At 37.0% G+C, this 15,609-nt stretch overlaps 1 protein-coding gene across 1 annotated transcript; it reads left to right on the top strand.

Moving 5' to 3' along the window:
* Window positions 1-889: 889 nt before the first annotated feature.
* slc1a8a (solute carrier family 1 member 8a) lies at window positions 890-14,007 on the top strand. The gene is given in 11 exon segments (XM_051122731.1): window positions 890-1,216; window positions 4,199-4,278; window positions 4,377-4,592; window positions 5,718-5,760; window positions 8,056-8,263; window positions 8,352-8,451; window positions 10,756-10,989; window positions 11,097-11,291; window positions 12,224-12,358; window positions 12,567-12,663; window positions 13,375-14,007. Coding segments are annotated over 11 exon segments (1,800 nt in total). The 3' UTR covers window positions 13,540-14,007.
* Window positions 14,008-15,609: the final 1,602 nt, after the last annotated feature.

Consider the following 15,609-nt stretch of genomic DNA (forward strand, 5'->3'; position numbering starts at 1 on the left):
ATCTTTTTTTTCTCTCAGAATTGTTAAAAACCATGGTGGAACAGTGAGATCAGACTTATAGTATAATAATATATCAAATATCATTTAAGAACTGAATTTTTGTTTTAGTTTTATAGGCTTCAGTACAGAACAAATCAGTGAATGAATTTCAATAAATCTTTATAGAGAACGGATTCAAAGATTCCAGTCACATTTTCTTCCTGTAAGAGTGGACGTGGACATTTGCAAACTAAATGGGTCTGGCTTCCTGTCTCATCCATGTCCAGCTATTTTTAGCTGTACAAAACAGCTTGTTTTGCTGCTTGATATTGCAAATTGGTCTTACTATATTATTTTAGTGTATTACCTTAATTATGAGCGAGCACATTGGTTTGTAGTGTAAACAGTTTTACCGTTTACTGCATGTTGTTATTCTTCCCTAATGAACTATCAATGGATCACACCGGTCATGTCTACTAAAGCCAAACTTTGGAAATCCCCTTAATCCCCTTCCCCACAAGACAACAAGGCTGTATCAAGTGTACTGAACTTTACCTGTGCCAACCTATTCTCCAGAGAAAAATCATTTAATTGAGCCCGTGCGTAACAGACAAACTCAGTCGTAACAAGATCATGTGAAGTCACGTGCTGGCTTCCCTTGTGGCTTTAGAGACACAGATCATCCTCACTATGGATTAGATTTGCGAACAACACAGTGCACTACTATTTTACCCTTTGCTCCGGTAGTGAATACGCAAAAATAGGGGGTTATTTGACATCACTTCATGCCAAACATCCAGAAGTATGGCAGAAGGCCACTGTCAACAGGGAAGTGTTAGATTTTATTACTGCATCCTAATCCTCTTAGCCTCCTAATTCCTCCTGACCGTGGTCTTGAGATGCTGGATGGATGCATGATGGCTTAATCCCTTGTTAGAAAAAGTTACGCTTTGCCCTCCTGCGTTACTCGCAGCGTCTCGCCATGGAGGAGCTACTGATACCCGCAGATACCGAAGAGGCGCCGCCCGAGCCTGCTATCATCTTCTCTCCAGCGGGACCGGCTAAAACCCCACTGGAGAGGATGAAGAACTTCATGGCAAGCACGTTCTCGGTCAGCGTCAGAGAGTATGTAAAGGACTACATCAGGCAAAACGGGCTGCTGACGCTCTCGGTTCTAGCCGTGATCACAGGATGCATTCTGGGCTTCATGCTGAGAGGTCTGGAGCTCTCCACACAGGTAAGGTTTATTAAACTGTGATTTTAGATGACTGTGGATATTATGTGGATAAGGAACCATGCAAACATATGCAAGTTGAAGTTGTTCAAAAGTTGTGATGCATCTTCGTGGGTGGACCTCAAACATCCACCCAACATCTTTTCCTATATTTTAGTAGATTATGATCATTTTTCTGAAATGGTCAAATCTTTTTCTCATGCTTTTGATCTCAGAAAAACGTGTCATCATAGTGCAACTCCTACTGTGTGAAAAGATGTCTTTATTTATGTCAATGTTGTTGTGATGGAATACGTGTAGGTTTGAATGTTAGGAAGTGCTTAAGGACAACTGTGCTCAATGATCTAATCCCAGACAGACAGCATTCCAGCCGAGACAAATGGAGGTTGACGTGAGAGACAGTCTCACCGCGCGTGACGCCTGACCCTGCTGAACAGCAAATGTCAACAGTCAGGGGAAACCGCTCAGATGTGCTGCTCTCTGATAGCAAATTCATCCTCCCATATAATATATGCAGTTACATTAGAGGCAAGCATCAGTACTATTACTCATATTTGAAACATAATCATAATTCTAATAACATACTTACAGTTTTGAGAACAAAACATTAAATTCGGGAATGAGGAGAGGTGTGCTGTTAGGCTAGTACACTTTAAACACAACCTAGCGCTGGGTTGTTTTGACCCAGCGGTTCGGTTAAAAGTTTAACCCAACCTTTTGGGTAGTAACCCAACCGCTGGGTCAAAACAACCCAGTTGCTGGGTATGTCCATATTTTACCCAGCGCTGGGTTGCATTTAACCCACCGGTTTTTAGAGTGTATAAATACTAGGGATTCACCGATGTAATCGTTTGATAAAAGCAACTATCCAGGCCAGGGGTCTTCAACATTTTTCAGTGTAAGGACCCCTTTGGGTGACAGAAACATGGAGTAGGGACCCCAGACACAACATGTGTCAAGCAGAGCTGCATATTAAGCATAGAAACTAACCATATTATGATTAAGAATAAATTATATTGTTATACTGTATGGATGAGACAGTAGATCAAAACTATGCACATTGTTATTGCTGCACATGCATCGCTGCCTATATGTGACCCTGGACCACAAAACCAGTCTTAAGTCACTGGGGTATATTTGTAGCAATAGCCAAAAATACATTGTATGGGTCAAAATTATACATTTTTCTTTTATGCCAAAAACCTTTAGGAAATTAAGTAAAGATCATATTCTATGAAGATATTTGTAAATATATCAAAACTTAATTTTTGATTAGTATGCATTGCAAATAACTTACTTTGGAAAACTTTAAAGGCGATTTTCTCAATATTTAGATTTTTTTTTGCACCCTCAGATTCCATATACTGAAATAGTTGTATCTCGGCCAAATATTGTTCTATCCTAACAAACCATACATCGAAAGCTTATTTATTCAGCTTTCAGAAGATGTATAAAGCTCAGTTTTGAAAAATTGACACTTATGACTGATTTATTATACAATTCATTAGTTGTTTGCAGTTGTTGTATAATATTTTAATGGATTTGCAGAGTCATACGCTTTGATGTAACTAGTCAGATGGGCATTTAGATTTACCTGAACTTTAGCTATAAGTTTATTAAAAATTCACATTTTAATTGTACTGTCAGATGGACAAATAAATCTTCACTTAAACTTTAGCTTCAAATGTATTAAATCTTAACATTTTATTTTGAGATGGAGCAGCGGCTCCTTGACAAGAATAGCGATTTACAGTGAGACATTTAAGATTTACAAGGCATTACTTTTACATATATTTGGAATGGAATTAAAAATCTTATTAGTCTGCAATTAGATTGTGCCTATCTATTTAGACATGCCATATTTTTGCACCTTTAGAGTGAATCACGCATTTAAATGTCACTTCCAAAACTTCATTGCGTTAAAACTCGCTAGAAAAAGTAACATTTAATATTCTCCAGAGCTTAAAGCCGAGTGGAGTGTTTGCTAAATCTGTTTTGCTAATAATAATATAGCATTACAGTATCAACTAAACATTATTTGCTTGCCTCCTATTCGGTAGTTGCAAAGAGGTTTGTGCTTTGTCAGGCTACTTCTGATAAGAGACAAACTAATTCTAATGCTAAATTGAAACAATAAATGGCATTTTGTCGCTTTTAAATTGCTTTTAAATGTGGCGTGACAGTAGCGCCTCAGGAGCGCGAGCCACTTTTTAAAAAAGTTATAGCGCGAAATAAACACAAATCAACATGAGAAGGTATGTTGAAAAATACAGTACATCTTACCTGAAAATATCATGTCTCAGATCAGTTTCACTGACTCAATCATTGAATGTGATTATTATATCTGAAAATTATTAACAGTTAAGTTTAACCTAACTGTAAAACTACCAAATTGAAATCAAACTTCAGTTTTTGAATGTTATTAACAGTTAAGTTTAACCTAACTGTATACCAAATGAGAAATCAAACTTGGTATTGACAGTAATATTGTGAAATATTACGTTATTACCATTTAAAATAATAGTTTTCCATTTTAATATATATTTTAAATATAATTTATTTCTTAGATAACAAAGCTGAATTTTCAGCATAATTACTCCCATCTTCAGTGTCACATGATCTTTAGAAATCAAGCTTAAGACACATTTCCTTATTAGCAATGATAAATACTACAATGTGATACACTACCATTTAGATTTGGTCATAAAATCAGGTAGTGCTCACTGCAGAGCCAAATGACATCTAGCTCCTTCTTGCTGGATGTAATGGATGGAGCTTGACCCTGTCCAGCTTCACCTCTGTGGATCTAATGTGTGGAGTTAATCAATCTCAAACTAAAAATGTATTTATTTTTTTAAATATCACAAAATATAACATGTGGCAAAACTGGATGACATTCCAGCCTATTACCAATGTTAATGCAACGTTAATACTTATTGAAATTGTGTATAATCTGAAAAACTCTTTTTCTGTTTTGGTAATCAGGCAAAAATCTATTTCTCCTTCCCTGGTGAGCTGCTCATGCGGATACTTAAAATGTTGATTCTTCCCCTAATCACCTCCAGGTAAAGATTTGACTCATTCTCATCTTCATATTTGATACAGAACTATTTGTCTTACATAAAGATTATGTAAACATCAACTCATGCTGTCTTGCCTGTAGTTTAATGTCTGGACTGTCATCTATGGAGTCAAAGGCCTGCTGCAGGATGGGGGTGCTGACAGTCACTTACTACCTTTGGACCACGTTCATTGCAGTAGTGGTCGGCATTGTACTCGTTCTTATCATCAAACCTGGCTATGGGACACACATGGAGAGCAGTAGACTGGGAGGTGGACAAGTAATAACATCTGCAGATGCGCTGCTGGATCTGGTCAGGTATAACTGTCCAAAAAAAATAAAATAACGTCAAGTAGCTACAACATCCTTGTAGGTCCTGATTTAACATTCATATCAGCTAAGCAGATTTTAGGAGTAGGAGCCTAGATATTGAGTTAAAGGCTTTGCTTTAGTAGGTTCAGTACTGCTGATCCAGAAACATGTGCTTCTTGGAAAATAAATGGAAAAGTTCACCCAAACATGACAGTTCTTTTCTCATGTCATTTCACACCTATATGATGTTTTACAGTGACACAGAAAGAGAAAGTCTTTCCATGCAATTACAAAGCATAGGGACAGGGGGATTCAGGCATCAAAAAATATAAAAGTATTCTTCTGAAGCCATTTGATGGCTTTTTGTGAGGAACCGAATCAAATTTGCCCTGGCTTTCCTCAGCATATTCGTTATTTGTGACTGAATTGTTCTTTGAGTTAGGTCTTTTCAATGAATTGGTTGATCCAGTTCACAAAATCAGTCTAAACGAATGTCAGCAGTCTGATCTTCATGCAAAGCTATGTTGCTTTAAAATAATATTATAATATCAGTATGTTATATATAAAACAAAAATCACATGGATCAGTTTTTTTTTTACACAGAAGAAAAACAGTTGAAATTGCATTAGGGTGAATGAAGTATAATGGTATTTTCATTTTGGGTGAACTTCTCCTTTAATATCAGCTTGTTTATTAATAAAATGATAAGCTTTTGAGGTAAAATTTTACCTTATTTTGATAGAAATGTTCATAAATATGTCTCTTGGACACCGTAACTGCCATTCATAGGAAGAGTTGCCCATGTCTGGGGATTTTAGGCCATCCCATACAGTGAAATCCTATTAAAGCAGTGATTAGGGTATTTTTAGTAATCTGCACAAAGGACCAAGTAAGAAGTGCAGGACTCTCCCACTCCCCTCGGCCCATAAACACAGCGAGCATGTCTTGTGCTGCTATACTTGATAACAGCTAGCCTAAGTGTTCAAGTCTGCAGGGTGTACAACGTATCATAAAGTATAAATGTAGTATAATATATATTCATAAAGGCACTATTAATGAATTAGTGACATATGCTTTAAGTATGGCCAGTTGCTTTATACTTTTACACTTATACTTTATTTCCATCCCCAGGAATATGATCCCCTCCAATCTCATTGAAGCCACATTTCAGCAGGTGAGTAAACAGACACCTATCAACTGATAAATTAGCTTACAAAATGTCTTGTGTTTGTACTATGAGCATGAAAATTTTGTTGCTGTCACATTTAAGTATTTAACAGTTAGTTTGGCAAGAAGTTTTTGAAATTTCTGTATTGCCTTGTACATGTAAGTCTTGGATGTTCAAAATAGCTACCTGGAGGCAATCCCATAAATGTTGTTTTTCATTCTCAAATAACGTTAAAACCAAGGTTGGTCTAGCCAATGCGCTTGGACTTTTTCTATGGAACTGGCAGCTGTAGTGATCCAATGACTTCAACATCAGATTGACAAATGGCTCTTTTATTTAGATTTATTTATTTTAGAGTATAAAGTGTGTTAGTGCCTGCCCACTTTTTCAGCAGCACTGGTTCCTTGAGTATTTTTCCCATGAGGCATTGTGAATTACATAGTCAAATTAAAAAAAAGATGGAGAAATATAAAACTATGAATTTAAAGGGGTCATATGATGTTGCTAAAAATAACATATTTTGTGTATTTGATGTAATGCAATGTGTTTATGCAGTTTAAGGTTCAAAAAACATTACTTTCCACATACTGTACATTATTGTTGCTCCTATTGTTGCGCAGTGTGCTCTGATTAGACAGGTATTCAGTGCGTTGTGAATACCGGACGGAAATGTTACGCTCCTAACCATATTGTGATGCCGTGTCCTGGTACGACGAACCAAAAACAATAAAACCCATAATAAACGAGGCATTTGTTGCATCCAGTGAGGACATAATTGCTGATTATAATGACTCATACTGTCTTTTTATTTGTTTCGTTGCGTCGCACCGCGCTGCGCTGCGTAACATAATGCCATGTCTGCATTTGTGACACACATTTGTGAAACAAACAAGCACTACTCTACACTGCTTAAAACTTGCATTTGAATAGCCAGTAGCAAATTCTTTCAATATGAAAACGTACTTACAGGCTGTGAGTCAGAAGCGCCGGACTGTCCTTGCAAAGTTGGAATTGCCCCACTTTATAGTGTGCATAGCCGGCATTGTAGGCTACTCTCCCAGGTTCAGGTGTGCTGCACACATTCGAATATTTGCGTTGTACTGGTCTGGAATAGTGTTGTAAATATAACTTAACCACTGATTTCTAGTTGTGTACTCATTTGGATGGCCAAAGTATTTTTGCTTTCGCAACAAAACACACAGCGTCTCCACAACATGGTGGTGGCTGCAACAATACTACAGCGAGAATAAGTTACGCCTTCTTTGTTTGCGTATACATTTGGGCGGTGTTATGCAAATCTTCCCACACCGTGACATAGACGTGGGGACATGTTTGAATGGGCCGTTTTAGGAAGGTGTGGCTGAGCCTAAACTTCTCTAAAGAATATCTCTTCGGGTTTGAGATTGTAATCTTTGCAACTTTACAGATCTTATATATGCACAAACAGCTTGCAACTCTCCAAAGACAAAGGAATACATGAAATTGCATCATACGACCCCTTTAAAGCTGATTGTATCCATAGAACCTACATTTTTAACTTTTTGCCAAATATGCATTCTATACACATATATGCAGCAGACAACATTTGAAGTGGATCACAACCTTTCATCAAAGTTGTCCTAAAACCAAAACAATAGCCATTCTTGTCTTAGGACAACTTTGATTAACATTTTTGATCAACTTCAAATGTTGACGTGCATACAAATATTTAACTAATCTCGTAGAGTAAGGAGACTGACACTATTATGTTATTTGCGGTGCTTCTGTGAGCAGGCGGGGCTAAAGAACTCTTGGTGGGGTTTGCACGCTGTGACTCTCAGATAGGTGGAATTTCTGTACAGCATTAAGCTGTAGGAAGTGCTTCTGCCTCTCAATATGGGGACAGGAGAGGTATAAATGAATAAATGGGAAAACAAAGTAACTTGCATTACTTGAAAAAGTAACTCAGATATTTCATTGTAAATTTAAAAGTAATTCGTTACTTGCATATACTGGGTACTTGAAAAAAGCAATCTAATTACATAACTAGCATTACTTATAATGTGTTAATGACTGCTGCACTATTGCACTGCACTTTCTCCCCTTCATAGTAATGTGAGTCAACCATTTTGTGTATAAGTATATACAGGCTTTGACAATACCTTAAATCATGCAGCTTATTGTTGACTTTCATTTGCTGTATGATAAAATACATTAGACTTGCATGGATCAGGATCAGAAGAGAATACAAGGTTTATACAAGCAAAAACCACTCGCATTTCCAGAAAAAGTCAAACCTAGCTTTATATTTTGTTGTTTCAGTATAAAACAGACATCATTCCAGTCTTAAAAACACCAGTGAACACAGGACGCCCAAATTTTGTCTACTTGATGCCTGATGAAGAAAATCCAAAGGGTCGGACGGTGCTGTTGGAGCTAACGCCACCTCCAGACATCGACTATAAGACCCGTCCAAGCAGCAGTCAGCAGATGAACGTACTCGGCATTGTTATTTTCTCAGCCACGATGGGTAAACTTCTTTCTTTACCTAATGAAGCATCTTCACTAAGTAAAATCATGATCAAATGCATAACTATAACAAAAGGCTTTTCATTTAGGTCTCTTACTTGGTAAAATGGGTGAACGGGGAGCTCCTCTGGTCAGCGTTTGCCAGTGCATCAATGAGTGTGTGATGAAGATTATTAATGCGGCCGTATGGTAAGAGTAAAAAGCACTGGTGTGAACGCATTCATACTCAAAAATCTGTCAATTGAAACAATCATCTTAGCAAAACAATCCTTTAGTGTTTTTAAAAGACCAGTTCTATACAAAAAAACAGTTTGTTGTTGAAATTAAGATCAGGAAGTAGTATTTACTGAACACTTGGCCAGGATTGGCCATTGAGAAGCTTGAGGGCTCAGATACCATTAGCGGAGGATCTGAGTGGAAGTTTCCAGCATGCAACTGGCACGTGCATAACGGCTGCAAGCATGAAGGTGTGTTAAAGTCATGCTGTCATTCGGCACATGCGGGGATTATGGATCACCTGCACTTAAGAGTTGTCACACACTTCAACATGCTGCTGGGTAGCGTGGGGCTACGACACTGCTAGCACGTATTACACTCCAAAAAAATATTTAGGTCTAAATTCAAGATTTATCCATTTGAATTGCATATAAGATTTCCATCACACAGTTTTAACATAAACTAGTAAATAAAACTGATTTCTACATTCTAAACTTAAAAAAAAAAAGAAGAAAATAATCATGGCATAACTATTTTGGAGTGTTGGCAGAGGCACTAACTTTGCCTACCAACCTGTGGTTGAGATCGAAAATATTACAAAAGACAGCTACCAAACAACAGCTCCAGTGGTGTAGACGGTAAAGCGTGTATTGTGTTTTGTAACGCAAATGACCCGAGTTCAAATCCACTTTTTGCTTAACTCATTTTTCTCTCTTTTCACATCTCATATGACATTGGAAAGGCATTTATTTCCAATAAAATTTGAGTGCCATACAGGTGTTTTTTGGGTAGGGTTAGGGTTAGGTGTAGGGAGGGATTTATTGTCCGAACAAGGCGGCATCCATTTAATAATTTTAATAAAAATAATCATATACACTCAATACGTTATTACTGCATACTGTTTTATAATGTACTACAATATTGAGGTGCAGATATTTGCCACTATTTGCAATTAGTAGTATACATAGCAGAAAATTAGATTTTATTGAAATAATCATATTTTCTAAAATGCATTTATTCACATTGCATAGAATTAGCATAAATCTGTTAATTGTGAAAACATTTAAAATTATCGGACCCTGTTTACTGCCTTAATTCATATGCTTTCTTAATGTTAACAATTAATCACTGCATGTTATAAGAACAAAATGTTTTGTTTTGTAATAAAAAAACACAATATCACAATAAATAACTTTGTACATTTTTTCCAGTTATCAGTGGACAAAAAAGGACCTACCTTTTTCCACTAAATTTCCTGTTTTACTTTAAATGCATCACATTACAGAAGTAAAATAGGGTTGCAAGTGCCATTTCATGTTGATTTTAATAGTTAGGCATAGTTTATCCAAAAATGTAAATTCTGTAATCATTAACTCACTTTCATGTTCATAGAATGAAATGTTCCACAAAAGAAACCCATACAGGTTTGGAATGACATGAGGGTTAATAAATAATGACAGAATTCACAATTATTGGGTGAACTATCCCTTTAATGTGCCATATTAAAGGTTAGTTCACTCAAAAATAAAAATTCTGTCATTAATTACTCACCCTCATGTTGTTCCAAACCCATAAGACCTTCGGTCATCTTCTGAAAACAAATTAAGATATTTTTGATTAAATCAAAGAGCTTTCTGATCCTGCATAGACAGCAATGCAACTGACATGTTAAATACCCAGAAAGGTAGTAAGGACATTGTTAAAATAGTCCATGTGACATCAGTGGTTCAACCGTAAAGTTATGAAGCTAGAAAACCAAAATAATGACTTTATTCAACAATTTCTTCTCTTCCGTGTCAGTCTCTGCCATGAGTACCACAACACACAATAAAGTTGTCATTTTTGTTTTCTTTGCGCACAGAAGGTATTCTCATAGCTTCATAAAATTAAAGTTGAATCACTGTTGTTACATTGACTATTTTAACAATGTTCTTACTACCTTTTTGGGTCTTGAACGTTGAAGAGTTGCTGTCTATGCAGGGTCAGAAAGCTCTTGGATTTCATCAAAATTAGCTTCATTTGTGTTTCGAAGATGAACAAAGGTCTTAGAAGGTCGTGAGGGTGAGTAATTAATGACAAAATGTTTATTTTTGGGTGAATGACAGGACTTTTTAATGACAGGACATCAGTTTCTAATGACCATGTACACAAAATAAATGTTAATGACTTTTGAAGATGAAGTCTTGCTCATAATCACACAGTCCTCAATATGACTAAAGAATGTGAAGAACCATATTCTTGAACATTACTCTTTAACTTCTCTGTACTTTTCAACAGGTATTTTCCTTTTGGGATCATCTTCCTTGTGGCTGGCAAAATCCTGGATATGAGTGATCCCTCCACACTTGGGAAGAAGCTGGGCTGGTACGGGGTAACGGTCATGGCAGGCCTGTTTGTGCACGGCCTCATCTTGCTTCCATTCTTCTATTTCATTCTGACACGGAAAAATCCTTTCACATACATCAGAGGGCTTCTGCAAGCCATGGTCATCGCCCTCGCCACATCATCCAGGTAAGATGAACGCTTCAAAAAATGTGTAAATGGCTTGTACCAACTCCATTAAATCAAGTAAAAGCATGCATTGACCTCATGACCGTGTAACCTGACCTTTTTCACAGTTCTGCAACGCTGCCCATTACAATGAAATGTTTGCTGGAGAACTGCCGAGTGGACAGGCAGATTGCCCGGTTTGTGCTGCCAGTGGGAGCCACCATTAACATGGATGGAACGGCGCTTTATGAAGCAGTCGCTGCTATTTTCATTGCCCAAGTCAACGAGTACGAACTGGATTTCGGACAGTTGGTCACCATCAGGTACTTGTGCTGTTTATTACACTGTTTTCATTCATATTTTTAAATATTTATTTGTGAAAAGTACTACAAATAGAATTACAGAATCATGAAGTTGCCACATACATTTTATTTGACATATATTTTGAATCATTTATTTCATATTTCTGACCCTTGACCACAGCCATAAGGGAACATTTTCTGAGATTGAGATTTGTACATCATCTTAAAGCTGAATAAATAAATTGTTAGGATAGGACAATATTTGGTAGAGTTACAACTGTTTGAAAATGTGGAATCTGAGGATGCAAAAAAATCTAAATACTGAGAAAATTGCCTTTAAAGTTGTCCAAGTTCTTAACAAGGCATATTACTAATGAAAAATTAAGTTTTAATATATTTACAGTAGGAAATATCTTAATGGAACATGATCTTTACTTAATATCCTAATGATTTTTGGCATAAACGAAAAATTTATCATTTTGACCCATACCATGTATTTCTGGCCGTTGCTACAAATATATCCATGCTACTTATGACTGGTTTTGTGGTCCAGTTTTTTAATTTTGAAATTATATAATTTAGTAAATATTATGTAAAATTATTACTAATTTAATTCCAATGCAATTGTTATGCATTTGTTCTTTAAATTAAATAGTGTGATTTTATACATATCGACTATTTATGAGCCATAGGCCACCCTGCTTTCTAAGATGTGGCCATCAAAAAAAAGAGAAACATACTGTTCAACCAACACTTATTTTGATCAACCACTATTCTGATTATTGGAGGGAGGACATCCCACAGATGTCTATAGAGGTTACTGCCCTATAGACAGACAAACATTTTGTGTAAACTTAGTTTTAATGATTATGCAAACTATATCAACATGATCAATTCCATCAGGAATCAAGTATAATAAATAATAATAATCTTACTATTCTGATTTCCTCCAGTATAACAGCGACCGCCGCCAGCATAGGTGCCGCTGGAATCCCTCAGGCAGGCCTTGTAACCATGGTGATAGTGCTGACATCTGTTGGATTGCCTGCAGATGACATCACACTGATTGTGGCCATTGATTGGATCTTGTAAGTTGAGATTACTTGCCATTTTATCTGCTGGAAAAGAAAAACAATTACAGCTCATGATAGCTGTAGTCAGCTGTAATCAATGGATCATCTAAATTAAATATAAATAGTATATTTAATTTATATGAAAGTAAATATTAAGAATAAATATTAAAACGATGCATGAAGGAAATAGTGAATGAAGTCTTCTGCCCCTTCTGGTTTAAAGAGATCGCTTTCGAACAATGATCAATGTACTAGGAGATGCTCTGGCAGCTGGAATCATTGGCCACTTGTGTCGAAAAGACTTCCCACCTGACAGAGCGGTAAGCTAACATTTGTTTTCTGTTTACAGTTTTTGGGTCAATGACATGAGACTCATTTTATCTCATTTTTCAATAATGTAAATGTAAACTCATTTACAATTAAACTTGAATAAGGCATGTTTTAAACCAGATTATCACTCTTTCATTTTCTTTATTGTGGACAATCTTACAATGTCCACGATGTCATTGACCCATTTCCAAACCTTTGTTGTATAATTCAAAGGCTTTTTTAGCATCATGCTTAAAGGGATAGTTCACCCAAAAATTAAACATTAAACTTTAAATCTAAAACTAAAACTATAAACTAAAAATTAAACATTAAATACTCACCCTCATGTCATTTCAGTCTTGTAAGATCTATGTTCATCTTGGGAACACAAATTAAGATATTTTTGAGGAATCCAAGAGCTTTCTGACCCTGCATAGACAGCAACGCAACTGACACAACTGACACGGCCTTTCAAGGCCCAGAAAGGTAAGGACATCAATAAACGTGTCAGTTGCATTACTGTCTATGCAGGGTCATAAAACTCATCAAAAATATCTTAATTTGTGTTGTTAAGATGAACGAAGGTCTTGTGGGGTTGAAACGACATTAGGGTGTGTAATTAATGACAGAATTTTCAATTTTGGGTGAACTATCCCTTTAAACTTTACTTTATCTTAAAATACCACATGCTCATTTATACTAAATGACCACCTTTTTGTCAGGCTAAAGCATATGGAGCTTCACAGGAGAGCCAGACGGCTCAAAACATGGAGAATGTGCCTTTAACTGAAGTACCACTGCTGGCCGGCAAAGACTGTATATTTGAGGTGGTCGGGGACACTGTTTTCGAAAGACCTACAGTCTACTACAATATATGTCAGGTCTGAGTCACCAGACGGTGCCTTACGCATATCCAGGAACCTTCTTTGTACCACTGTGCCATAAAGACGTACTGGAAGAACACTGGTTCTTCCATCTCCACTTTTTAAAACGGACTTATATTGGCTGTTTTGTACAGCTGAATACATTTAGGCAGCATTGCTTTCCCATTTCAAGGGAAATACTTCTACTTACAAGGACAGGCCAAAATAATATTTTTTTTTTCCCCATCTGCTTTTGTTGCCTGTTTTCCTGGAGGTACAAAAGTTATTGCATGCTGGCATGCATTCAGGAATTTTGTCATTCTGGTTCAGGCTGATGTTACGATCAAAACACGATCCAGAACTGCAATGACATCACTAATCAACATCTTAAAGGTGATGGGGAAGGAAACTGAGTGACATTTTAGAATGCAAAGTCAAAAGCCAATTATCTAGCATCACGTGCAACAACACGGGTGACTCATTTGCAACTTTTTTTTTACATCTGCATTATTGTATTTTTGTGTAATGAATTTGCAAAATGTTTGTAATAAAACAAATATTGAGAAACAAAAATGGATGTGAAGCGTTTGTGCAGTGATGTTATGCGAAGCGGCACGCACGTGAGGACAGATGGTTCGAGCGTTAACATCGGATTTGGTTTCGAGGAAAACAAGCAGAGCTTACGCCTAATTAGATAGAGCTGCTTGCTTAAGGTTTAAAAGCTCAGGATGATCAGTCCAAAGAACATTAATGACAAATTAGCCATTCAGAGGTTGTGACCACTGAAACTAATTCAGCTGGGACAAAACAGACGTATGACTATGTTCCAAAGCACAGCTGACCCAATTATTATAGCCTTTAGACCTAATTGCATTCAACTTTCAACATATTTGTGTAACATCTTTTTACAAAGTATTTCAGGGTTTCTTCAGTTTTTAATAGTAAATTTAAAACTATTTAAAGACCTTTTTAAAATGAAGTAACAAAAATTAAGTCTTCCGAGAAATTGATTCAAATGAAGTGAATTTATGATTAAAACTAACAAATATCTGCCAAGTCAAGTCAACTTAATTCAAAAGAAAAGGTTATCATACCCCACTGACAGATATTTGTTCTTGTTTTAAATATAAACTAGAAAAAATGAATGTCATGAATAATTAAAAATTGAAGACTTTCTTTGTGAAAGGGTGAATTAAGATTTTTGAGACCCACAGAAATGACTTGGTTGTGTATGGTAACCCTTGTCCTCTGTTGGAGGGAATGGAGATGTGTCGAAGCCCGCCACTAAGGGTCACACTGGGGAGCCCAAACACCTCTGACATCATTGGTCCTGTCCCAAATGGCAAACTTCATGTACATTTGCAGTCTTGTGGACTCACAATGGCCACCGCAAGAGCACGTTCATTAAGTCCACGAGACAGTATGGTGTCCCGTTCATCATTTTATCGTTCAGAAGGGTGCTCCTATGTGGCCGCTATGCACCCTCGATACGCACTTCTCCGCTGCAGACTTCTACCTGACAGTCAAAGTGGCATTAAATCACGAAAGTGCGGACTCAGAGGAAGACCGCAAGAGTTTAGGGTGCCATTTGGGTCAGGGCCATTGTGAAATGGCCAATGAAACTGGCGAGCAAAATTTGCATAGCTGGCCACACCCCAGATATCTGGGTATAAATAGGCAAGTGTGGCATTTACAATTTTGTTCTGTGGAGTCAAGAAGAATTCCAACCACTCAGCGGTAGTTTAGAGTTTCGACATAAGGGGCACATCATCTCCATTCCCTTCGTCAGGTAACAGGGGTTACCATACGAAACCGAGATGTTCCCTTTCAGTCATCACTTAGACCAGTGGTTCTCAACTCCAGTCCTTGGGGCCCACTGCTCTGCACATTTTGTATGTCTCCCTCATCTAACGTACCTGATCATCAGCTCAGGTACGAAGCTCAGAAAGATCCTTGAATTGAACTGAGTGTGTCAGATTCAGAAATATACAAAATGTGCAGAGCAGTGGGCCCCGAGGACTGGAGTTTAGAATCACTGACTTAGACATTGAACTGCATTACAAGAGATACTGTGCACAGGACAGAGTTTGCTCT

The sequence above is a fragment of the Labeo rohita genome, chromosome 11 (genome assembly GCF_022985175.1).
Source record: "Labeo rohita strain BAU-BD-2019 chromosome 11, IGBB_LRoh.1.0, whole genome shotgun sequence".
Lineage (NCBI taxonomy): Eukaryota > Metazoa > Chordata > Actinopteri > Cypriniformes > Cyprinidae > Labeo > Labeo rohita.